The sequence below is a fragment of the Brachionichthys hirsutus genome, chromosome 4 (genome assembly GCF_040956055.1).
Source record: "Brachionichthys hirsutus isolate HB-005 chromosome 4, CSIRO-AGI_Bhir_v1, whole genome shotgun sequence".
NCBI lineage: Eukaryota > Metazoa > Chordata > Actinopteri > Lophiiformes > Brachionichthyidae > Brachionichthys > Brachionichthys hirsutus.
In genome coordinates, this window is record NC_090900.1 from 6505522 (window position 1) to 6531500 (window position 25979).

General features: G+C 41.3%; 1 protein-coding gene across 1 annotated transcript; it reads left to right on the top strand.

Moving 5' to 3' along the window:
* The first annotated feature begins 1521 nt into the window (after positions 1-1521).
* Positions 1522-25598, top strand: LOC137918074 (PDZ and LIM domain protein 5-like). Its single transcript, XM_068760820.1, has 9 exons — positions 1522-1620; positions 2056-2303; positions 10264-10415; positions 22161-22200; positions 22579-23012; positions 24646-24666; positions 24776-24793; positions 25185-25357; positions 25558-25598. Exons 2-9 carry the CDS (start codon positions 2205-2207, stop codon positions 25596-25598), a joined length of 978 nt encoding a protein of 325 aa, XP_068616921.1. The 5' UTR covers positions 1522-1620; positions 2056-2204.
* The last annotated feature ends 381 nt before the right edge of the window (positions 25599-25979 follow it).

Genomic DNA, 25979 nt, shown 5'->3' on the forward strand with positions numbered 1-25979 from the left:
TTGATATTTCAGCTACCAAGTAAAAACATCAACCAGGTTTTATTTCAGTAGCTTTGACTTTGACCCTCCTGTTTCTCTCACCCTTTCTGAATCTTTCTGACACCTCCGCACCTGACTTCCTGTTGTTTTCTGTTTACCGTGGATACCACCAATTTATAGCCATTAAATGTTAATTGCTGGATTTTTAAAAGGGAAGAAAAGGATGTTGGGGTCAGTGGCGAATGCTGTTTTAAATGAATTTAACAATAGAGACTGCTGACATTAATTTGGCCCCTGGAGGACCAGGCAGGGTGTTCATGGCGTTCACCAAACGAGGCTACCCACGGCTGACTCATTATTCGCATCTTATAAAGCCGGCTGTGTTGGAGAAGTGTTGGGAAACATTCATTACAGATAATGGACGGCATCCTGTGTTTATGTGAGGACCTAATCTGCTTTTTATCAAGAAATATAACTGTGAACTCATCACTCTGTTGTAGCTAGCATAGCAGGAAAGTGCAAAGTGCTCTCCCTCTCTTTGTGTGTGTGTGAGTGAATAGGTGTGCATGTGTGTGTGTTGGGTTGGGGCCAAGAAAGAAATGGGATGAGTATTTAAAGAAGTTCCTCCTATCAGTGTAAACACAATATTGATCTCTCTGTGCTGGAAAATTGGAATGGACATTCGACGGTAAAGATGTGTGCGTGGAGAATATTCCAGCTGTCTGGACATAAATAATGAAGAAGCTGATAAATCAACTGGATATAAATGGTTTCTCCACTTAGGCTTGCTTAGATTCACCAGACAAAGTTTCAAAGGCGAGGTAATCACCTGATTGAGATCTGAGCTCTCATTTTTAAAGAGAGAGGATATAAACCTAATATAATCTAATAATCGAAGGAGACTTTCTATCTGAAAACTATTAGCTATATACTGTATATATATATTTTTTTTCAAGTCTGGTCATTGCAGTCACGGTGCTGCTGGAGTTAACCAGCAAGCTGACCCTGAGCTGGGGTCTCATCGCCGTCACCACGGTGTATCCAGTCAGGTTAACCTTTGAGGGACCGTCTCATTGAAGCCTATGGGATGTGTTCTCGGGTCCTGATCTGGCCAGGGCTAGTTCCACCTTAAATGAAGTCTGGAGCACCGAGTCCATGTTCCCAAAATATCCGGATGAAAGATAAACCGTCTCCTATCCCATGCCTCCCCTCCCTCCCATCCTTTCATCTGAATGCAGTGCTCCTGCAATCTTTTCCTCACTCACCCCCCTCCCTTCACTTCCCACACCATATTTTCTGAGTTGTGTCTCCTCCCATCTCCTAATCTTCCCCTTTATATTATCCCCTTCGTTTCTCCTCCTCTTCTGTTGTCTGCTCCCTCCACCCATGGGTTATTCCCCTCCTCTTTCCCCTCCCTCTCTCCTCCCAACCTCTTGTCTCATTCTTATGCACTCCCCTCCTCCACCCTTTCCCCTCCCCTCTGTCATGAACTGGTATATAAGAGCATCGCATCCCTCTCTACCTCTCTCACACACAGTGTGTGTTTACTGAGTAAGGGGATAGTCCAGGGGAAACTGGGGATTACATCGTCTACCTATCTGTGAAGGAAGTATTTTGCTCTCTGGAATTTCCATTAAAGAGGTACAGCCTTTCCATTCAAATAGTAGTAATACTATATAGTGGGGCATGTGCTGCCAATCTGCTGTGTAATTACCCTCTGGCGAAGGTTTTCTGGGGCATTATTAATGCTACCGATCTGCTGCAGCCCGATCTTATTGTCAGTTATGTATGTTGCACATATATGTGGGTTTATATTTTAAACAGTTGTCAGTTTTATAGATTATATGATGTATATCTAATTATATTATATATAACGGTAACTATGTACAGCTTTTATGTGTTGAATGTAACTTCAGTGTGTGTTTTTATAGAATACTTTTTTCCGCATCCCTTCCCTGTGAAGCTGTCTTTTTAATCCCTCTCGCACCTTGTTTTGAACATCTATTTCTAACAATTGTTCTTTTTGTCTTTATGTAACTATACAATTAGAAATGTATGATTTTATTCTTCCCTCAGAGTTTGGAATTCATAAACCCGGTGAACTCATCATCATCCTCATCCTCGTCATCATCGCCTGATCTGCAACATATTTCCCTGATACAAGCATCATCAATCATTAGACTCATCAACACTACCTGAAGACATTTGACATCTTTGAGGAGACCATGGGCAGCAACTACAATGTCACTCTCTCAGGCCCTGCCCCGTGGGGCTTCAGGCTGCAGGGGGGGAAGGACTTCAATATGCCACTCACCATCTCCAGAGTAAGAGCAATACACACTCGTGTCACGTCTATTATGTAATTAAAGGATATCAGTTTTATCGCCACACACGTGCGTGAAACGGTTGCCCAATCAGGCTTGATACATTATTAAAAGGATGTAAAGCCATCTCCACCCTTCCTCCCTCCCCTTCATGTTCCCCTCCATCTTTTCACCTCCTTGCCACATTTCACAGTGTCTTCTAGACTCAACCCCCACCAGGCAGACTTATAAGTCAGCTGAATCACGGGCCATCTGTCCTGTGTTGACCACGTAGGAAACCTTTTTGCACTCGGTGCATTCCACTTCACTGTCTGTGGTGAAAGTAGAGCAATCAAAGCTCTGGCACAAGAACCTTGGCTTCGGTCGCTCTGCTTGAACACGTAACTTGATGGTCCCTTGGTTTCAATGCCTTTCACTGTCTACTCGTAACATATTTGCTCTTGTTGCTGCCCCATTCTGTCATTCATCCGCAAATAAATTCACACAATCATATTTTTACTTCAGTAATTTAAATACAGCATGAATTTGAAACATGAGGTAGATGGTGTCACATCTGAAATAACAAATTATGAGAAAAATATTAAGCATTGCAAAATAATGTAGGAGTCACATCAGTGTCAAAACTGAATGAGAAATGGAAATAAATATTGTTGTTGGTCAGACTAGGTTCTTTCATTCCCAGAGCTGTTGGCGGTACCTAAACTATGATTGTCTCAGCAGCCTTGTCTGACCTTTTAATGCTGTATCACAATGACAGTTCCATGGTTTGAGGTTTCAGGACATTGGCCAGAGTGCAAGTAGCATAAGCACTGAAGCAGTTTTGGGTTGTGATATATTCAGCGTTAGTCAGGTTCGCTTATATAGCTATACATTGTGCAGTAAGTCAGTAATATGACTGGGTTAAATAGAGCCAAATAAGACGTAAACAATATCTTCTTCAGTCAACAATAACGTTAATCAATAATGCTTGCGAGGTTATGTCATTTTGCAGTTTATTATTACAAATACACTCGTCCTTTTGACTGAAGTCTCAAAATGTCTATTTCCTACTATTCTATTTCTAATCTAGAACATTTTCAAAACTTGAACCTGAAAAAATATTGCAACACAGAAGTGGCGCAGCAATTCTTACCTGATGTGTAACTTAACAGCAGTTGAAATTGTGTTCCTATCTAATGGCTAAAGTGCAAATTAAGTATGTTAATAAATGAATAACTAAATACAGTTTCTTGCTTCCTGTTGAAATGGTTGCTTGTGAACGGCTCTTTAAGCTGTGATGGATTGTCATTCTTTAGCATTGGGCCCATACAAGGTGTCAAATATTGATTAGCAAAACACGGGCAGAGGAGAGTAGCAGCATGTGACTGATAAACCCACAACGCTCTGCTGTATATGGCATGATGTCACCTAACAGGCCATCTACCCTTGTGTTCCCTTCATTCATGCCATATCTTTATCTCTCACGTCTGCTTTTCTGACTCTCTCCAAGGTGTGGTTTACTCCTCATAAAACAATATAGTTCCATCTCGAGGCAAGAGACAAATCAAATCCCAAATGTTATCCAACCTATTAGATCCATTTCATGGAGATGATGGACGGCGCTTCTGTCTCACCATACAGTTGGTTCTAAGAAGGAACCACATAATCGGGGGGTTATTAGAGAACACGGCCCTCCTGCCAAACCACACTTGCTCGAGCAGCAGCTGTTGCTAAGCTCTATATGTACGTGAATATTTCTTCCATGGCACAAATTGCGGCCGTGGTATTATCACATTTTACCGGTATTGCATCAGTGTTTGATGAGTTGCAGCCACAGAACAGCGGGAGCTATCTGTGCGGTTCTCTACGTGCCAATGAAACCTAACACATACTTACAGATGGTGGAGAACAAAGGGACAGACTTGGACAAAATAGAAAAGAAATAATTAGCTACATTTTCCTCAAGTGTATTTATTACGTTTGTGATTTTTTTCTTTCTTTCAGGACAGACTAGTAGTAAAAGCAAATAAGAAAATGTATTATATGAAATGATGTATCAAAATCTTCAGTTTTGGAAAACGTTTGGTGTTTAGAGTCTCCAGGGAGATTGAGATTGAAGGACATGGTGGTGGTGGCTGATGAAGCTGATGATGTCAAAAGGTGTTAAGGAAAATAGCGTGCAGATGTACACTGGTTAACGTTAACCTCCTTGAAACCACTTATTGTGAAATCCAATAAACTCTTTTATGGATCAAATGCATTTTTTAAGAAAAAGCCCCCTCATATGTAGAGAAATAAAACACCCAGCCGCTGTTTCAAGTTATATTTACAGCACAGAGAATCAATATTTACACCTTTTTAAAAGGTCCACCCATTTGCAGGATTTACTGCTAAAATAATTTAAGGGAAGGTGGCTCAGGGGAGCATTATGCTCCTAAGAATAGATGCATCATGCCACACGTCAGCTCCAATAACTGTACCCTCTCAGGACAAACTGCTCTTGGATCTGTACCCCCTGACTCTTGGGTCCAGGCTAAATACTTACCAGAGTACCTCATGAGTATTTCAGTGACTCCATATAAGCTGCAATATTATCCCACCATTGGTCACTTAGAAATGTCAGTATGATTTATTATTTATATATCTTATTAACCCAATATGGGTATATAATAGCATCAATATATGTTCATGCAGTACAGAACTCCTTCTGAGATTTAGCATGTTCAATTTCATTTCTTTTGTTTGCTTAGTTCCAAACCAATTGGGTAAATCTTTCCTCGCGAGTTCCCCATGTTAGTAAAGACAAACATATGTGCTGAAGTTTTTGCTGTGACTACAGCAACATGAAGGGACAGCTAATCACTGTTAAAAACTTTGTGAGACAGAAAGCTGTTCCAGGAAAAGCAGTGGCCATGGCAACAGAAAAGTTCAAGTCTTTGTGTTGTCACCTCTCGTATCAGGCGACCTTGGCCAGTTGACGGCTCCGTGTTATGTCTCAAAAATAGTTAAATCAGTCTAAATCAAACAAATGACGTGCTTCTCTCTGTCTTAGTGAAATAATCCAGGATCCAGAAGCCACAATTTAGCACTTCCTCTCACACAAATCAGCCTGTCAGTGCTTTTTGTGTGCTTTTGTCAGCGCAGACTTGTTGCATTTGGACAATGTGAAGACTCGACTCCACTGCGGTTACACTCAAATATTTATGTTAACTTCCTAAAAGCTGAGATCTGATACTATTTTAAGATTTTCTCACATCCTGTGTATTTTTTTTTTGGCTTTGATGCCACTATTACTTTACTCATAGGCCCTTACGGAGTAGGTTTGCACCATTATTTTGGTGAGGAACTGGGATAAAAGAGGGGGGGATACATTTTTCATGCTCATGCTGCATGTTGACGACAGATGTTCTATATTGGTGACCTTACAAAGGCATGTCTGTCTCCATCGGTAATGGACCAACTAATCCACTGTGAATAGCCATGAGTGCCAGACACGCCAACACAGGCACCATGCTGAAATGAAAATCACACCTTAAACACTCTTAGCAGTCGCGCTTTTACAGTTCTTTAACGCATTCTAGTTGTGTTGACTTCTGATTTCATCGGGTGAGATTTAGAAATGGTCTAATTTAAAGGCTACATCAGTGATTTGTGGATTTCATCAACTGAAGGTCATACAAGTAAAAGACATTAAAGTACTAAGTCTCAAAAACATGTCGTGCACAGCATAAACCTGCACAATTTATCTAATTGATTTAAGTAGCACATGTTTGTGCAGATTTTCAATGAACTGGAATGGACAGAATTATTTGAGGCCCGAAAATCTTTACGACCCTGGCAGACAAACACGCCCAGGCAGTGAAATCACAGTATTTGAATACTCTATTGTTTGATGCAGCTTAACTCTGACCAGGAAAAGCTGTTTTAATCCCTCAAACCTTTGGAGGCTTTTCTCAGTCTCTGTACTGCAAAACCCACTTGATTGACTCATAACAGCCACGTGCTGCCCTTTCTCCAGAATATTGGAAAATAATTGTTACTCTAACTCAATTTAATGTTTTTTTTGCCCACCATTCTGTTTTCAAAGGTCAAAATAAACCATCGTACTTCAAAAGTTTATGGACAAGCTAAATGTGACATATTAGACCTGTAACTTGAACCCATCATTTGAATTAATTACAGACTCTGTGACGTGCTGACGATGACGTGTGACTGCCTTACTGTGTGTTCCTGAGGAATAAGAACAATCCAGGCTTGTGTTCACGAGGCTCTATGCCCAGCACCAGCAGCTTATCATTGAGTCTAACCCTCAGTGGTGACCTGCAATAAGAAAAAGTATATCACATTTATTTGAAGCTGTTCCTGCTCCTCCTGTATTTATGATGTCTACACAACATATCTGTCATCATGTCCGGAGGAAATCTCACAAACTGTCTCACCAATCGTAGCACAAATATTAATATAAATAGCGGTGTCTTTTCATATTTCAAACTTTGTTTTCCACATCACATGTCATAAACGACACGTGATTGCAATATACGGATTCTTTACTTTCAGAGTGCTTTAGGTGATGTCTGGAGGACAGGTCTTCAGACTGCTCAGCATAAAGGAAATTCCCTTTTTCATATTTTTGTGTTAATGTTCCATATCATTAGATTTTTGTAAGACATTTTGTGTATTTCTGTTCTTGACTAATATAATTTCATTTCAATTATCTGATCTAATTTGACTTTCATCCTTCAAGCAGTCAGTCTGCTGGAATTACACTTCTGTGAAAACCTAAAAATCAAATACAGGCTTTTTGACAGCATACTCAGAACAGTGTAGCTTGTCGTATGAACGCAGGTATTTTGCAACATTTGTTGAGAAACATGGGTTACAAATGAAACATTGCCTATACCATAGTTTGCAAGGTGTTACTGATGGATTACAACTGGGGATGTTGGCTTCTGTCCCACATTTGATCAATTTTCTTTTTTTCATCTCAGTTTACTTCTTTCTGTCTCTTGATAAATCGGCAACACCCAATATTTCTTAATTCCTGTCCCGCATCCTTCAGATGCTCTCCTGGGTTCTTCATTCTAACTGTTCTTCTTGTTATCTTCATGGCTAAGAGGCCTGCAGCTGACATTCTGTTCTTCGGCTCAAGTTTCTTTTTAATATCCGCTCTGTATGTCAAGCTAATAATTTTGCAAAAAGAAAGTAATATTTTTGATATATTAAATATTTTTTATAGTTTTTGTTCCCCAATTGCAATTAAATATTTTTGGATAGGTTCTGGCCCAAAGATGTCCTCTTGATTGCTGGGCCTTAATCATCAGCATCTCATTGAAGGAAGTATTTCTTATGGAGGGCTAATGGGAGCAGCTTTCGTTGATGCTTGAGCTATTTGTGTCTTCTGCTCTCAGAGTTTAAAGCACATGATGTGAACCATCTGCCTGTAATCTCTGCCAGTCCTAACACTGAAAGTAGGCATTGTTCAAAGCACTTAAATGGGGCTGCACCACGGGTGCATTAGCTGGAACAGCAACACACTTCCATTGCACTCTCTCTGTGTGTGTGTGTGTGTTACTGCCACTGCTGTCTCTTACAAAATGATCCACATCATCCCCACACATATTGAACATGTCACTCAGAGAACAGCAGTTACAATGTAACCTCCAGGCATCTCCTGCAGAAATCTGTGCTGTAGTGTGAAAATGCTGCTTCCTATAAATCATAAGTCATAAATCCGATACCATGGGAAATGTCAAACACTTGGCTTGTCACAATGAAAGATTATTTTGATATCCGATTTCTTGCTTTTGTTGAATTTTTGACTTATGAAATCTAGTTATTGAAGAGTGATTGAAAAAAGGTGTTTGCTTTTGGGAAGTGGATTTCCTACCATCCTTGAAGTAACTTTAGTTCAACTTATATGAAACATATAGTTTGTAGGATGTAAGTTTGTAAATTAAACAGAATTTTATTCTCTGCCTGTTGTTGTGGAAAGTTTTACGAGTTTGAGTAAATGCTTCTGTGTGTGCTGGCATAAAAACACACTATGGCTTTCGCCAAAATCTACACAGAATCATAAGACAATAGAGTCAAAAGCTCCTTTCTTTCTTTCTTTCTTTCCTTTTGATCCATGCCGTTTTTAGCAGCAGAGTGAGTCACCCCCTCAATGCTCTATGTCCCCGCCCTCTGTGGTCGCTGAGTGATGTTGCGTGTGTTCAGCTAATATGACTATAAAAGGTTGCCACAGAGGAGCTTTAACGCTAATCCGGGTGCAGAGGATTTTTTATTAGCCTGGCTTGTGTCTGTCTGTCTTTGTGTGTTTGAGTGTGTATGGGTGTGTGTGTGAGTGTGAGAGACAGAACCTCTGGGGATGTAACACGCCAAACCATGTAAGCCCATCTTTCATTCATCATCGGCTGTCATGTTTGATCCAGCAGAAACCTTTTTTTTCTTCTTCTTCACAAAGTCAATAGCAGCGCTGTGAATTGTGGGTATGAGCCACAAATGTGTCTGTGTGTGCGTGCTTGTGTTCATTGGAGCAATGTGTGTCCTTTTCACAATGTCAAAAGAAACCTCGCTCCCTGTTGGACACGGTCCAATCTGCTGTTTGACCAAAAATGGTCAAAATAATCATCACAAGATTGGTTCTCTGAGGAATGTAACAAAAGTTGAATAAAACTTTTATTGCAAAGACGACATCGTGCAGGCATTTCTTTATTTGTTTTCACATAGTGAGACATCGCATCCAAACAACATATCCTTATAAGGGGGGGGGGGGGGGTAACAAAATGGGTGTGTAGCGTTCTGTATCTTACAGGTTGCTGATGAGAAATAAATCATCCTGTCTGCTGGTGGAAGGGACTTAAAGAAGGCTCCTCATTAGATGTTCACAGGCAGCAACAGACACTGATGCATGTCTCCAATTTCATTTCAAAGATGAAAAGAAAAGAAAAGAAAAGCTGCTTTCCGGTTTGGTGCTTTGTCATGACACGGCAGTTGTTAAATATGGTCAACAGCATTTTTAAGATTCCTGTCAAGAACAGAATAATGTACAGCGTCTCAACATTTGTGCATGTTGAGCTGCAGGGTTGGATCAACATGAGTTCCTTTATGGGACTGGAATCTGTTTGAACCAACACCCCCCCAGGAGTGGAAGTAAAATGCTTTTAATTGCATTTTACTCCACAACAATCAAACATGATCTATTTGTCACCCTTTTTAACTGCATGTTGCAGTGAATAATAGCTCAACTGCTTCTTACTGCTTTTCCTCTAACAAGACCGTGTGTGTCATGGTGAGATTAACATTTTCCAGACATTACAAAACGCCAACGTGTCCTTAACACGACGACATTTTCAATAATTTCAGTTTGTAATGGCTGGAATTTTTGGGGGGATTTGATTTGAATTTCAGTGTTTATTCTCGCTCAGCATTTGCTTTAAATGGTCAATGGTCTGCACTTATATACAGCACTTTTTTTACACCTGCACGGTGCCCAAGGCGCTTTATATTAGGCCTAATCACCCAAACACACTCCAGTGGGCGACTGCCACGCCCACTAGGAGCAATTTGGCGTTCAGTGTCTTGCCCAAGGACGCTTCGACATGTGGACAGCCAGAGCCGGGATTCGAACCGGTCACTGGACGACCCCGCTCTACCAACTGAGCCGTCTCAAAAGATGCAGCCAAGCTGAATCCAAATAATTCCTCCTTCTCTTTTCCAGCAAGCAACAAGTTCAGTATGACAGCAGGTCCTTAACGTGAACAGCAACATATTGATGAAGACTGTTCTCGATGAATGCACAGTCGATGTTCCATTCTGGCATGGAAATAGATCAATCAACAAATTGAGCCAAAGACCTCCGTGATGGAATTGATCCATAAATCATGTGATTGATAGATAGCCTGAGCTTTCTGCAGAAGTATTATCCTGGCTGGTGTCAAAGAAAAATTGTAAGATATTTGTGTGTTGTGTGTTTCTGCAGCTGACGGATGGTGGGAAGGCTGCTAAAGGTGGCGTTGCCATTGGAGACACTGTGCTGTCCATCGATGGCATTGCCACAGAGGGCATGAACCACCTGGAGGCCCAGAACAAGATCAAGAACTGCGCTGGCAACCTCAGTCTGACCCTCCAGAAGTAAGTTATGAGATTAAACTCGGTGTGTTCTTGCGTTTCTAAAACCAAATCCATTTCAGTTTGTGACGATTTAACACATTAATGTTAGTGGGAAATGTTTGTTTGTCACACATTCCCTCAGCCTTAAGTCCTCGCTTTCCATTTTAACCCAAGACATTCCGCATACAGGCAGATTGTTGTAGGAGTTAATGGAAGTTCCAAATACACCACAACATCATAAGTTCTGCCTGATGTTGCATTCCTTTAAGGACATTGAGAGCATCACACATTGTGGACCACTCCCCCGTCCCAGAGGTCCTCTCTGAGGTGGAATCCTGTTGCACAAAGCTGATTTATCACAACAAGCAATTAGTTCATGTGTGTGTGTGTGTTGCTTTATATTGTGCTTCATTTGGTTTGAATTGCCTGGTTCTTTGCCTGAAGCACATTGTTGATGCGTTTCTCTGATTCTGTCTGGGTTTCACATTCCAGCCTTTCTCGATAGCTTTTCATCTTTCTGTTATCCCTTCCCTTCATTTGAAGCCTTACTGAGAGTGCCCTTTAATTTGTGTCCAAATGATGACAGATTAAAAAAAGTTTGCTTTTGGTTGAGTGGCAGAGAACGCACACTGTAAGCGAATGGGGCTAAAAGTAACTCAAGGTCAATTTATCATGAGTAATGCAAGTCTGAGTTGCATTTAAAGGTTTTCTTGCAAAACATTCTTAGTGCTGGTGGGACTGAACAGGAAGAAAATAGAAAGGACCACCTTTTCTGCCTAACTCTGTGCAGACATTAACCTTAGAAGGGTTGAGTCACGTCTCGCTGGAAACACACAGGAGGGCTTATTTTATTAAGGGGCAGCATTAAAGTGTAGAGGATGTGTGTAGCCATGGAGCACAACTGGCTCCAGCTTCTGCCTCTCTGAGATACGTGGGTGTCCAGAAAATCTACAATAAATGTTACGACGTCTCCTGGGTCCATTTATAAAATGAAATTTAATTGGCATTTAAAGATGTCTTCCTGAACACATCACATGTCCACGGTGGGTCATGTCCAGGTCAACACCTGGGATTTAATGGGTTTACATTTTTAATGGGAGTAGCCATTCTATCCCATCACTGTTAGTTTGTATAGGCGTCGTGCGTTTATCCTTTCATTTTTACTTTGTCTGCTGATTGGGTTTGTCACTGGGTCAGATAGCAAAAGGAATGATAACAGAACGAAGATCCGTATAAATGTTAACAATGCATGCGATGCCTCCATGTGTGTGTTTTATGAGGAGACGGGTTGTTATCCTTTTCTAAATAAGTAGGTGATTGGGAAAAGAGAGGAGTAACAGATGTGCAAAAAAAAAAAGAACAACAGAAAGAAAAGCTGCTGAAGATTATATAAGATTATATATGTTCCACTGTGTATATGTGTGTTTCACTGATCTTTATTTGGCTGCAGCAGCAAGTGTCTGACAATATAATGCATTCTGTGAATTACGTGCCTGTGACTTTATTGGAGTGTGGTTGACTTGCACAGTGATTGAGAGAGAGATTATGTTGGCTCTCAAAGAATAGCATCATCATTTTAAGCAAGTCAGTTGTTTTTTATTCTCAGCATTAGTAAAAAAAAAAGTTGCTTTTTAGAAACGTTCTCTTTCCTGGATAATTGTTGTGATTGTGTTAGTTTTTACTGCTGCTGGTACACATCTGAGGATCCACTCTTAATGCTGCTGTTCATATGTTGCACGATTGCACCAAAATAAATTCCTAGTTTGTGAACCCTCATTGACAATGGCATGGAACAATCTTGGTCTTGTTTCTCAGTATCCCCTGTCGTTGCAGTGGCTTACACAACCTCACTGGTTACTATGATGGTGGCAGCACAGAGAGTGAGTGGTGGCGGTGAGTCATTTGGGTGGGTTGACTGGCCCAGCTTAGTGGATGTGGCTGGAATGACTGATGGAAGATTGGAAGTAGATCACCTTTAACTCTGCTCTCATCTATTTGTGTCCTCTTTCATTTTGCTAAGTTGTGTTTCCACTTTCAAAATTCCAGCCACATTAATAACTTTGTTCTATTTTTGTTGGAGCAATTAATCTTTTCAATCCACAATCACCCTAACCCTGACATTACACCCTCTCATTTAGCTGTATCCCATGCTCATTTCTCATCAGCACAGCTTGATCTGACACTTCCAACCACCGACTTGCTCTTACGATCATATACTAACGAGAAGTCACATGGACGTAGTGAGGGAGGACATGGTGTTGGGTGATGAAAAGGACTGGGTGAAGTGGGGAAAGTTGATTTGATGTGGCGACTCCTGACGGAACGAGCTGAAAGAAGAAAAAGAAGAATTACCGCTAAGGAAAGAAAATTCAGGAATAATGTCATTTAAAACTATTAATTTGTTGGCTTTTTTTCAAGGAACATTTGCTTCACCTTTTCCTTGGTAGAGATCCGTAATTGTAACTGCAGATTCCTCTTTGTGGAGTCTTGCATACATTATGTAGATAGTCTGTGCAGCTCAGTAGCTGCACATGCTGGACACCACGAGCTGGTGATCTGTTTATGAATGAAAAGCACTCCAATACCTTTATTTTTCAAACATTGACTTTTCAGCTGTTAGCATCTATGCATTTTCAGATTCATCTATACATTATGTGCTTCTTACACATTTGTACTCACAATCTTTTGGCACACACTTCCGGATCTCACCGTGCACACTTGGACACCTGATTACATATTTTGAGATTGCTGTACGCTTTACCAAGTGCTGCTCTAGCATCAGCCCTTATTTAACTGTAATCAATATATAGTACAGACAGTCAGTCAAAGTACCTTTTAAGTACCCACTGCCTTTATTCCCAATGGAAGCTTTTGTTAGAATTACAGACAGTTTCTCATGTCCTGACATAAAAAAAAAAAATGTTTCACTCCTCTGGGCAGTCTGCGCCTTTATCAGAAAGCAGATCCTCTGCAACTTGTGGGCCAACAAAAAACTTCCACAAAGTTGAAATGAAAATTTAGAGGCAATTAGTTGATTGCAGATAATAACTATCACTGCTGCTGAACGGGATTACAGAAACGGGAAGTTACTCGTCTCACTCGAGCTTTGTAGTTCAAGCTTCATATCTTTAGTTGTTGCCAGTAAAACTACTTTGCATGAAAAAAAAAGCTTTACAAAAGTTGTCAAAATATGATATATACTGTTACAACAAAGTACTGTATACGACATTGGCTTGATAAATAACAATTTAAGGGGCTTAAGCTGTAACGGCAGACATTCGCAGCCGCTTCCAAGTTCTCTGGGCTCGTAGAGCTGCACAGCTGCCATTGTCACTTACTCAGCTCTGATATTTGCCAAACATATTCTAAAGCCAAGGGGGCTGAGCTGGGCTCACCTGCCTCTGTCTTTCACTGCTCTGTAGTAATTGCCAAAGATCCTCTGAAACTGATGACCATCATATTTGTCTTTGCCCAGAGTATTAAACAGTAAGATCATAATACCGAGGGAATTCAGCTACAGACTCCTGTCTCCGTCTGTCAGCTGATGGTCTGTAGTTTTTGCTCAAAGAAAATGCAAATCGCCAAAAGTAGGCGTCTGAATATGAATGAATGAATGAATGAATGAATATATTTATTAGATAGAATGTTAGAGTACAAGTACAGTCACACAGTAGCATGTATTACAGTACAAATAACGTCAAACATCCTGTCTAAGAGGAGCATTTCAAAAAAGCCCTTGCGGGCTTGTTTCCGTTGAAAGTCCTTCGTACATAAATCATCCACAAAAAACAATACAAATAAGAATAAATCCAATATTAAATTACGCAATTGATGCAACGTAACATTAGAAAGACAAAAATAAAATGTTATTACACCGCCAGTGCAAACTAACAATTAATCTAAAATAAATTACACCACTGATGCGAAATGACAATAAATAAATAACTTACATAAATTACAATGAATTACTAAAGCAATTAATACGTGCAACGTAGGTGGACAAAAAAAAGGAGGGGGGGTTTGATCCGGAGAGAGTCGTGATGACTATCTCCGTTTCTGTCCCCCTGAAAGGTGTATTTTTAGGGCCTTTTTGAAGGAGGCCAAAGAGGTGCATGTTTTGAGGGCGGGAGTCAATCCGTTCCACCCTCGGGTGGCCGTATTGTAGAAAGATGATTTACCCATGTTAGTCCTATAGGAGGGGGTAATCAGGTTGTTGTTTGAGCTCCCTCTAGTGTTGTGGCTGTGGGTGTCACTAAATCTGTGGAGGTGTTTATTCAGGTATGCAGGGATTGAGGGGACTGAGGGCAGAGCTGCATTGACTATTTTAAATGCCAATCCCATTTTGAGTTGTTTAACCCTGTCTTCTACCCTGAGCCATTTTAGGCTAGCAAAATGTCCAGGAAGAAGGTGGGTCATGGGCCCCAGATTGAGGAGTAGCCGAATCAGTTTGTTTTGGGAGGTTTGGAGCCTGGTTTTCAGGGACATTTTGATGTTTGAATACCAGGAGGTGCTAGCATAGTCAAAGAGGGGCTGAACGAGGGCTGCGGCAAGCGTCCGGAGAGCACTTTTGTTGACAAAAGCAGACATTCTGCCCAAAAATCTTGTTCTCTGATTGACTTTTTTGATCACCTTAGTTGCCATACTATCGCCAGACAGGTATTTGTCAAGAACACAGCCCAAATAGGTAATCTCTTCTTTGCTGGAGATGACTGTATTATCGACTGTGACCTTGAAATCATTAACATTTATCTCACGCAGACAGTGTTTAGACCCAAAAAGAATCGATTCGGTTTTACCAAGATGTAGTGACAGTTTGTTATCAGTAAGCCAAGTACGGATTCTGGTGAGCTCAGAGCTGAGAGCCTCCTCAACCTGCACTTTGTGAAGACAACCCAAAGATTATCTAAATGTAAAGCTGAACGACTCTTGGGTGGAGAATCACTTGGGCTGTTCAGAGGAGAGAAGCAGGAAGCAACATTTCATAAGCTGAGTACCGTAATTGTTATAAATGAGTTTTGGGGTAAAAGATTGTAAATTGTACAGTCAACAGTTTTGTTCCAAATAAAATAAACTTCCAATCATCATCAACAGTGAGTCTGAAATAAATTTTAGTCAACCATTTTTTTTTAAACACTTACTTCCCAGACACAATTTCCCATCTTCTCTTCCAGTTTTCATGTTAATTCCTGAGTCGACAACTTTATCAGTTCAGAGGGGCTGGGGAGTATTTAAACTCAGCCGGATGAGCCACTCTCTATTTATTTATTTATTGTTAGATAATCAGATGACATTGTGCTCAACTCAGGCAGAAAGCATGAGCTGGAAAAGCACACATCTCTGCACATCCATACTCCATCCATTCCTGCCCCCCCCCCCTAACATCATCCATCAGTGCATCAAGTGGATTGGTGGTAAATGCTGTTGTTGTTTTTCTTTGGTATCAGAGCTGGGATTTTATGGTCACTCTTGCCATCCTATTTTATTTTTGTGACTCTCATTGACAAAAAGAGCCATAGAGGTCGAGTAAGCACTTCATGGACAAGGTCAAAAGCCACACTCTGAATGGAGAATCACCAATAAGCCGGGAAGCTGTGTGAGTGAGTCTCACACAAAGTGATACTGACTCACGCTGATCTGCATAATCCTCTCAACAGACTCTGGGCCAGATGTTGAATTTGGAAAACCACTGCCTGGCCCAGCTGTGGCTCATCTTTATGTTCGGACTTTCTCAGTGCTGACTGCTGGACCCGTCTATCTTTGTTGTTTTGTTATTGCTTCCAGAGAGAGAGAGATAGAGTGAGGAAAAAGATAAAGCAAAAAAACCCCTCACAATATATTTTAGGTCATTTTACGCAGTTCATTATTCCATTGTGTATTCTTCTGTTGAATGTCTACAGTGTTGATAGAACAGGCTTATCATTTCAGACCGCAGTCGCTGCTGTGATCCCTTTTGGAGGCTCATGGAGAGGCGCCAATCTATTTTAGATCATTTTAGTGTTTCTCTGATCCCCTGGTTTTATCATTCTATAGTCGAAACTGTCATATTGTGTTTGTCGGTCAGTGACAGTGAGACAACAAAGGTCAGTTCCATTCTTCTCATGCGCAGTGGCTGGGTAAGTTGTCTGGCGAGTCTTTCACAAACAGAAATGCTCCGCTCCAAATACGGTCGACAGACATAGCCATTCGTTAGTTAAATTGTGCTTAACATATTTTAAACTATGGAATGGTGTGGAAGCTGCCATGAAGTATTCCCGAGTTCTGGCAGGTTCAGTGGGCTTTAATAACAAGTGAAGCATGCTTGAAACACACCAGCTTGTGCTGAGGACATTGGCCTCTGTTTGGCCTTTGGATGCGGGACCAGTAGCCCACATGTTTTTTTGTGTCCACCCTGTCTGTCTGTGTGTGTCTCTCTTTTTTTTTTCTGTTTATAAGAACAATTTTTCATTCTTGGTCAGTCTGCTGCTGAGACGAGGCTGTAAAAGTTTAAATAAGATTTCAAGGGACAACACAGGAAGTGTAGGAAGCCAGTTGTCCCATCTTCTGTTTTACAGCCGCTGTTGTGTTCCTGTTTCACATAAAACCGTCTGGTGTCTTCCTGCTAAAAAAATCTAATGTTGCATAAAATGACATCAATCATGTAAGTATTTTCACTGTTCATTTTGTTTTGTTGCTATATATGAATTAAGTCTGGTGTGCCATTGCATGTGTAGATGTACCGGTAGTTGTTGAAAAAGGGTTTATGCTATATAAGGAAGTAGGAACTCATACAGGAAGTAGGAGTTCAGAGGATAAATTATACTCTTAAGTTATTCTCCAAGTGAACTTTTCAAACTCACTTTGAGACAGACAGTGCCATTTAATCCTCAATCTCACACAATTTCTGTTCCCCCACCTCTACAGCCCTTACACAGGCATGGCAGGCGTAATGCAGAGTAGATGGTCCTTCTTTGAATCGAGTGTGGCGATTAGCACGGTAGTTCTAAAAGTGATTTTCCCTCTGCCCCTGTGCTCTGTTGGGGCTTTTGGTGCAGCACTGTTGACCTGCTTCCACTCTGTAACATTGCCTCCTTTCTCTTGGCCCGATTGGGTGTAACTTAACGTGCCTGTTTCCTCTCATGGTCTACTTTTAAGACTCCTCAGGGTACCAGTCTACCACTGTGTGTTTTTGTTACAAAGGGTTTGCTTGTTTGTCTGGTACCACAGAAAACACATTGACTCTTGATGCACGTTTAGCCATTTCAGTCGTTACAGCCTTCCTTAAAATAAAGTTAATCTGTGTTCTTCTTATTTTATTTTCTTGAATGCAGTATATTGGGAGATTTTTAGATAACCCCCCTCATAAAACCTACCATACAGTAAACTATGCTAACCTGGTGGATGCACCTAACTTAGCATGTGGAGTTTGAAATACCATTCATTAGGATACAGCGCTAAGTTCAGGTAATCAATTTAGGCAATTAAAACTTTAAAACAGCAGACTTCAACATTTGAATGCACGCCCATCCCTTACACATATACAGATAGGAGAGAGAGAGAGAGAGCAGTGAAAACAGAGCAGATAGCTCGAGATGAGACGCTCAATACAGTGTGCCAAACCTCACACACGCACACCACACAATAATCACTGAACATGTTCCCAATTATGCAGCCCATCAGATGTTCTGAAAACCTTGTCGTTCACCAGGCCCAGACCCTCGTCTGTTTGAGGCCGTTGATATAACTCTATCCGTATGTCGATTTCTACATTTACAGAACTACACTGTCTAATAAGATTCACTGGACCGGAACAGGAGTCAGGCTGAAAGATAAACTGCTCCAGCATTTAGGCTCTTCTGTATGTGCATCTGAATGTTTACTCAGTGAAACGGTTTTAATTTTACCATCCTGTCCTCCTTTGCTCTGGTCAGTGTCAACCTCTCTTTTTAGAGCCTCTCGTGATGTCATACTCTTTAGAACGACTTGTCGAGACCTCTGTGGAGGTTGGTAGCTGATAAGGAAGAGGGAAAGTCTGACACACACACACACACACACACACACAAACTGCTTAGTGTTACTGCTAACACCCAAATTCTGAGACACACATGGCAATAATTCTAATTCAGTCACTGGGCTCCTACTCGGTGCCATGGCATTATGATCATGTTGGCGTGTCTGCTTCACTTTAAGCTGGAGTTGCAGAACAGCCCACTGTTTTCCCTATTAAGGCGCAGAAAAAGAAAGACGAGGGCTCAGTGTGTTTGACCTTCAGGAATAACAACTGCATACATTTTAGAGAGATTTTTTTCAGCAGCCATTATCACTTTAGTTAAAAAAGAGTGACCTCATTTGCAGGAAAGGAAAAAAGAAAAGAAAAAGGGGGCATGAAGGTAGGACAGAGTGAGCTAATTTAAACATAGCAGAGAAGGATGGAGCGGTGTGGAGAGGGCATAGGAAAGAAAAAAGGTGAGAGAATTTTGTTTTTAATTTCCGGTAAAGCAAAATAGACCCAACTTGCTTCCTGGACACCTTAAGGGCTGCCCTCTGCCCCTCTGGGATGGGCCAAATGCAGGGATGCATTTCATCTCCAGGGGGATCAATAAAGTTCAAAGAAAAAAAACACACATTGTTTTTATACTAGCCCCGCCATTAGCTGGCGTCTAATCTGGGGGGTGTACACTGCCTTTTTCCCGTAGCCAGCTGGGCTAGGCTCCAGTAGATCCATGAGCTGCATAATTGATTTAAATTGTTCTGACCTCCCTTCTTTGCAGAGCAAAAGTTGACATAAAAACAAGAAAAAGCTGTCCCCCCCCCCCAAAAAAAATTGCTTGTTCAAGAATAATTAAGTGTGAAAAGAAGGTAAATTCTGACTGACCAACAGAACCACAGAAATCCAGCTGTAAATAGATCAAGTTCAATTTATGCCACATGTAATGTTTAGAAATGCTTAGTAAAAATAAATTGTGTGTGCGTGTGTGTGTGTGTGTGTGCATGTGTGTGAAGCTTTGTGGTATGTATAAATGTGTGTATACAGTAAATAGGCCCCTGAAGACTTGCAACACTAGCATTTCGATGGTGAACTCGTAATGACTGCAGCCTTTATCACCACATCCTGTGTAATACATCATGTGTGTATGAGTATATATGTGTGTGGGTCTATGTCAACTGGCCTTTAACCGCTCACTGGCTTTAATGGCTCTGTCACCCAAACGGCAGAACACTTTATCAAAGGCCTGCTTTATGCAGGAACACAAAGAAGAGTTTGTAACAGATGTGATTGCAAGGAGCTACATGTATGGGTGCAGTGTGTGTGTGTAGGTGTGGGTGTGTGTGTGTGTGTGTGTGTGTGTGTGTGTGTTCTTTTTGAGTGAAGTGATATATTGTATCACTTTACAAGATGTCAAACACATGACAACATTTAGGGACAGAATTGAAACATTTCTTGGGCTGCCTATAGCTTGAACGTGTGTGTGCCTGGATGTGTGTCTATGCATGTACTGGTTTTAGAGTGAATGCCACATGCTTCTAGTGGTGTTACTAGTCACTATCCCATCCTCTTGAAACACCTTTGTAGATATAAGAAAAGACACACACACACAATCTCCTATTGAACCAGTACGGCGTGCCGCTTGCTGGCGAAGCTTATGGCGTGTCGGGACAAAGCCCTGGAAACATTGGTCAATGATCTCACTCAAGTAAGAATAGAACAAAGAGATTAAACACAAATGCACAACTAAGGACATCGATCAGCCACAAGGCTGCAAGGGGCCATTTGAGTGCCAGCAAAGAAGAGATGGCACTCAGATGCTGTTTTGTTTATTCCCTCAAAAAGAGAAGTGTTAAACGTATTGAAAACAAAAGAGACGAATTTATAGTAAAGAAAACAGACGCACGGAGTCTCAGAGTTACATGCAGCATGTAGAGTTACACATGCAAACACAACACAGAACAGAAGCATTTCATACAAGCTGCTGCAGAGTCTCAGCAACAGAAGTCATTTTGTGTTTAGACACTCAAGATAAAGCCCAAGTACACAACTCTGCATCGAACCAAGTCTTTTTAATTCACTTTCTAACAGGTGAGGGTTTTTTTCATGACACATTTGAGCTCCATGTTGGTGCTTCCAGTTTTAGCCTTTGGCGACGGCACACAGCAATGAGGGCGACGTGTCTGAAATACCTATTTGATACCCCGGTGTTCTCCATTCTCCCCCCGAGCCCCGACCATGTGAGCCTTGTACATGTTCATGCCGTTGGTCGTGCAAGAGGTGTGTGTGTGTGTGTGTGGGGGGGGGGGGGTTCCTTTGGTTTCGGTTGAGCTTAAAAATCCAACCTTCTTTAACATAACTGTCAAGCAAGCATCTTTAGCCATCCACACCTCAGAGTATTTGACTGGGAACAGCGAGTACAGCCTGCGAGGCGAACCGCAGGACTCAAAATCTCTTCCAGACATGCAGCTCAGACCTGTTTTTCCTTTTCCCTGCTTCCACTACCACAATCAGTTACACAAAAATCTGGTAGGTTTGATCATAACTGCTGTCAGAATGCTAAAAATGTTGGCAATAATTTGATGACCCGATGTCACTCTAACGCTGTACTATCACTTCATTATGTTGATAAAGGAGCATGACGCTAATACAAGGACACTGCAGGCCAGAAGCAGAGAGGAGAGGTCCAGTGATATGAGTGGCTATATCTGCCCACTAATCTGGAATGGAAAGCGTCTTGCTTCTGCAAGGCTGTTGGTTTAAATTTACCGAGGTGAAGGACGTGCACCTCCCTAAGGAAGGTTATCGAAGGGCTGCTCTGAAAGGAATGCAGGGCTGCTGACATTCACACATCTTCAGTTACTGTGCAGTTTACTTAACCTTTCATTTACATGGGCTCATGAATTTTATCCCTCTCTGTGATCTTCTGACACACCGAAGAACCGTTTGAACCGGTTTGTCAATTGAGAACACTAGAAACAGATGAACAAAATGTCCCAGCATAATGTTTTTCATGATGAAATGCTAAGATGGCATCACTTCAGACCGAATCTAACTGCGTAGTTGCAGTCATGGTCTCGTAGATGATCTGGGGGCTCAGTGTGGAATCAAGAGTATCCAATGCTACGAGTTTATGATTGATACAACCAATTAAAGATTAAAAATGGCTGCTCAAAAGCACACATAAATCAAAGGTTTTGTAGTCTGACACGCAGACACAGCGAGCGCTGACGTTGGTCTCTGCGCTGAGAACCTCGGTTTAGCCATAACTCTCCATGGGTTCAGTTGGACTGAGGAGAGGCGAGTAAATGAATGAAGATGAAGTAGATATATTTGTTTACTACAGCAGATGAAAATTGGTCTGTCAGAAGGTCTTGACACTTAAGGGACATTGCAATCAAAGGGCATCTACGCTGTGCAGTAGCAGGACAAATGGCTCCACGGAGTCTAGACACTGGTGGTGGCGGCTGATGAAGCTATTGAGACTGACGAGGCTGATGACAGCATGCATAATGGGAAAGTTAAGTCGACATTTGACGGTAGCAGGAATGAGCTGTAAGTCCAGGGATAATCAGATTTACTACGTCACTATGCTATTGGATGGATGTTACTGGCTGGAAAGCAGTGGCTGGAATGGATTGCGTGAGAATGTATTATTGCATATAAGCATGAAAAGGAAAAGTTTTGAATTTAGTCACATGAATTGAAGAAAATTAGCATAGATTTTTAAGGCATCGCAATCTGCCATTTTTCAAAATGAATACTGAAATGAAAGATAAATGGTGTTCCCTTTGTCTTTCCAGGGCTCCAGGTGCTCCTAAACCACCTCCGGTGGCACCAAAGGTACAGTACGGTGGCATGTCACAGAAGCAGCCCAAAAGTGTGCTCTCATGAGTGTACAGCATGTCTATGCATAGATGTGAGAAAATCAAGGCAAGACACACCAAGCGAAGAATAGTCAAAAACAAGTGTGAAATGATAAGGCAACATAAAAATAAGTTATTCTCTTGGAGTGTCGTGTGTTTAATAATCTGAATATTTCTTTCGTTTCGACACCCTTCTGAAACAATGTCCAACAGACATGTTTGCTGCATGAAAACTGCTTTTTTTCTCCCATATTTTAAAATGTTTTTTCTAATGCTGCAGACGTCAGTGCGCTGTGTGTTGTGCTATGATTTGCATTTTGTGTATATTTTGCACGCTCTTCTCTCATGCCACTAGGGTGACAGATCAGACATCATAAAACCAGTCGCCCTCACCCATCCACCGCCACCGCCACATCCCAATCCTCACTCCTCTAGCCCCTCCGCCACCCCCTACAACAAGGCCCCCAGACCATTCGGGGGCTTTGGAAGAGGGCGTGAATGCCCTCCTTCACAGTCCACTTTTTCTCCCTTCATCCCATCCCCATCATCGGCCTTTACTCCTGCCTCCTCGTACAACAGTCTTCCTCCTCCTCCTCCTGTCTCTTACCCATCCTCTTCCTCATCTTCCTCCTACTCCTCCTCCCCTCCTGTCCTTGTTCCGCCCCAGCCATCAGTGTATAACACACCAATCAACCTCTACTCCAATGAGAACGCATGTGAGGTGGCCATGGGGCAGAGGCGGGGCCTGTTGGAGAGTCAGGGTGGAGCCTTGAATTTGCAATTGAATGGGTGAGTGACATTCTCTCCAGCTAATCTGTACAGTTTCTTTTTTTTTTTTGTAACTTTCTCCACCTTGGTTCTATTCAGACAATTAAATGTCTACTTTCCTTCTCATTCTAACAGTACTTCTAAACCTTTTAGCATTTTGATTAGAGGAAGAGAAGAATTTGAAAGAGCAAATTACTGCTATAATATAGACAGTATTCAAATCCATGGGTTGATAAATTATAATGACTAGAACGAAATAGAGTAAACTGTAACTAAGTATTTTAAGGATAAAATATCCAAACTTTAACATACATGTCATTGTCATCATCATCATCATCACCCAAACTGTCATTCAAGCTTTTAAAAAAGAAAATCACCCTCTTTCCTTGCACCTCCTCCCTGCTGTATGAGGTGAGTGTATACGTTCACTGTCTGATTATCCAAACACACAACTGCAGTTCTAAGGTTTCAAAGGCATTGCCAACAATTATGGAGTGAATGATTGTGTAATGCCTTATTTTGGGGAATACGCTTTTCCAGGATTGATTTGCTCTTTACAACTTGCCCCAACTTCTCGTACAGCAGTCCAGCGTCTTGCTCATCCTTGCATCTTGTTTGCTCGTTGCATGCTGCTGATGAGCTGTGGTTTGTTTCAGAGGGGATTTTTCAATGACATTTGATATTTTGAGTATTAAATAGAAAGATTTGGAGCAAATATTCTCTGTGTTCCTTCCTTCCTTTCAATCATTGCTTTTCTGCCTTGCAGACTGCAGCACCTCGTCCAGTCTCAAAGTTAGTCTCTGCAGCATGATAGGTTATGAACGCCTGCCTGCAGTCCTTTATACTCACTCATCGCTCTCCTCCTGTGTTTGTCAACTGTATCGTGACACCTGCATGGATTTTCTTGTAAATTCATTGTAGAACTTTATTGTTAATAATAATATTTTCTAGTTCAAGCAGCACAACTGCAGCATGTGTTCCTACACATTCACTAACATTAACCCAGGTTTTGTGATATTCTCACCTCAACTGCAATCACAAAAATAGATGGACACATATTGCCAGACTTTATGTGTAACAGGCTCGCATGCAGCTGTCAGCACTACCACACCCGCATAACTGCTGCTGTGGCTAGAATGTGTTGAAAGACACTCATGTCATATATCAGTTTATTCAGTGTGCTCGCTGACTGGTGGGTGGTTGTGTGCATTTATACGTGATTTACTGGCAGCAGTGCCTGAAAAGTCTTCAATGTCTCTCTGTGTGTTTATGTGCGCCTAAAGGGTGATTTATTGACAGTAGCACGCCTGTCAGCGCCCCCCCCCCAAGGAGCTAATGTGGATAAACACATATGTACTGTTACTGCATTCATCCAAGCCACAATTGTGACATCATAATAATGTGTGAACATTTGTCATATGCAAAGTACTTCATTTTATCTGAAAAAGAAAACAAAATATTCTAATACATTCTGGGAGATTTACTGCAAACAATTCAGCAGCACCACCATGTGGTTAAAAGCAGGACTGCACGTTGTTGTTTATTTACTTACTTTATCTATATATTTGTTAATAACATGTCATATGACAACTTTTTTGGACTTTAATTAACGGTTAACGCTTGTATCTCTTCTCCTACTTTACCTCCCTATAAGTGGACCACAAAGTATTTTGAAGTAAGTTTTTACTGATAATTCCACCAGTCTGTCAATGACTGTTTTAGTTTTCCTTGCTCTCATCAAGTGTATTTCTTCTGTCCGTTTGCCTCTCTCGTTGACTTTCAAGAAAACCTCCACCGCCAAGGTACCTGAGTGGTTTGGATCAAGACACCAAATTCATTTAACAAATCGCGTTTTCCTTGTCTCATGTAACTTGCAGTCTAAGCATTTGGCAGCTTAGTTCCATTCTTCTAACTCACTTATTGTGTGTCAATATATGCACATTTTGTGTCCATTTAAAATCCTTTGTTTGACTTAACCTCCCTACAAAGACTTAAGGTGATTTAACACAGCACAACTATTGGGAGCGCTACAAATGGCCCAATTACAATATGTAGTAGAGAATGTTTTATACGATCCTGCAAAATGAGTTCTGCATTTCACTTTAAGTTATTTGATTCCACCACTTTGATTATAGGAGGGAAGAAGTAAAACTAAAAGTATACTTGCTGATGTCGTATTTTCTGTCTATCCAGAGTTCCCCGGAAGCATATTGTGGACACGGACATCCATTTTTACCACGTACCTACTCATGCTGATGCTAGCAGGAAGCGCATAACAGAGGATACGGAGGACTGGCGTCCACGCTCTGGCACCACCCAGTCCAGATCATTCAGGATTCTGGCTCAGATCACTGGCACCGAGCATGGTACTTGCTGACTGCACACAGTGATGAATGCATAGAATCCTTACGAGTGAAGACATGTTACGTTCTACAATTGTGCACAAGATTCTCAGCTCAACTCTGCTTTAAATCACTCGTATCAGAATCAAAAGAGCAGTAAAGCACAAATTTGATGCAATTGAAGGTAAAGGCCTAAGTGTTGCTTTCGTCATTTGCCCTCCCAGGTCAAGGACACGATGCTGACGCGTCAAAGAAGACAAAGTAAGTGCGTGGCAATGCAAAAGCAAATTTAAATGCTATTAGATTGACACTGTATTTTCTGTTAATTCATGCACCATGTGGAGCAATGGTACCATAAAATAGTCCATAAAATGTGATCTTTAACCCACTTTGTTGACAGCGTCAAATACTACATTTATTGGGAAACAGAGAAACGGCCTTCAAATATTGTGGCATAGTTGTGGGAATTGTTTTGGTGTTGCGTGATCCTCCCGTCTAGACTTGAAGAGAATGAATAACATTTGAACCTTCAAGTTGAAAGCCAGACCTCTGGGCACTGAATAAAATAGAATAACAAGTCCGGAGTGCAGTTTTCATGAGATTTTCCTCTCAGAAAACGGAACTTCCAAACACGGGCATCACCAAC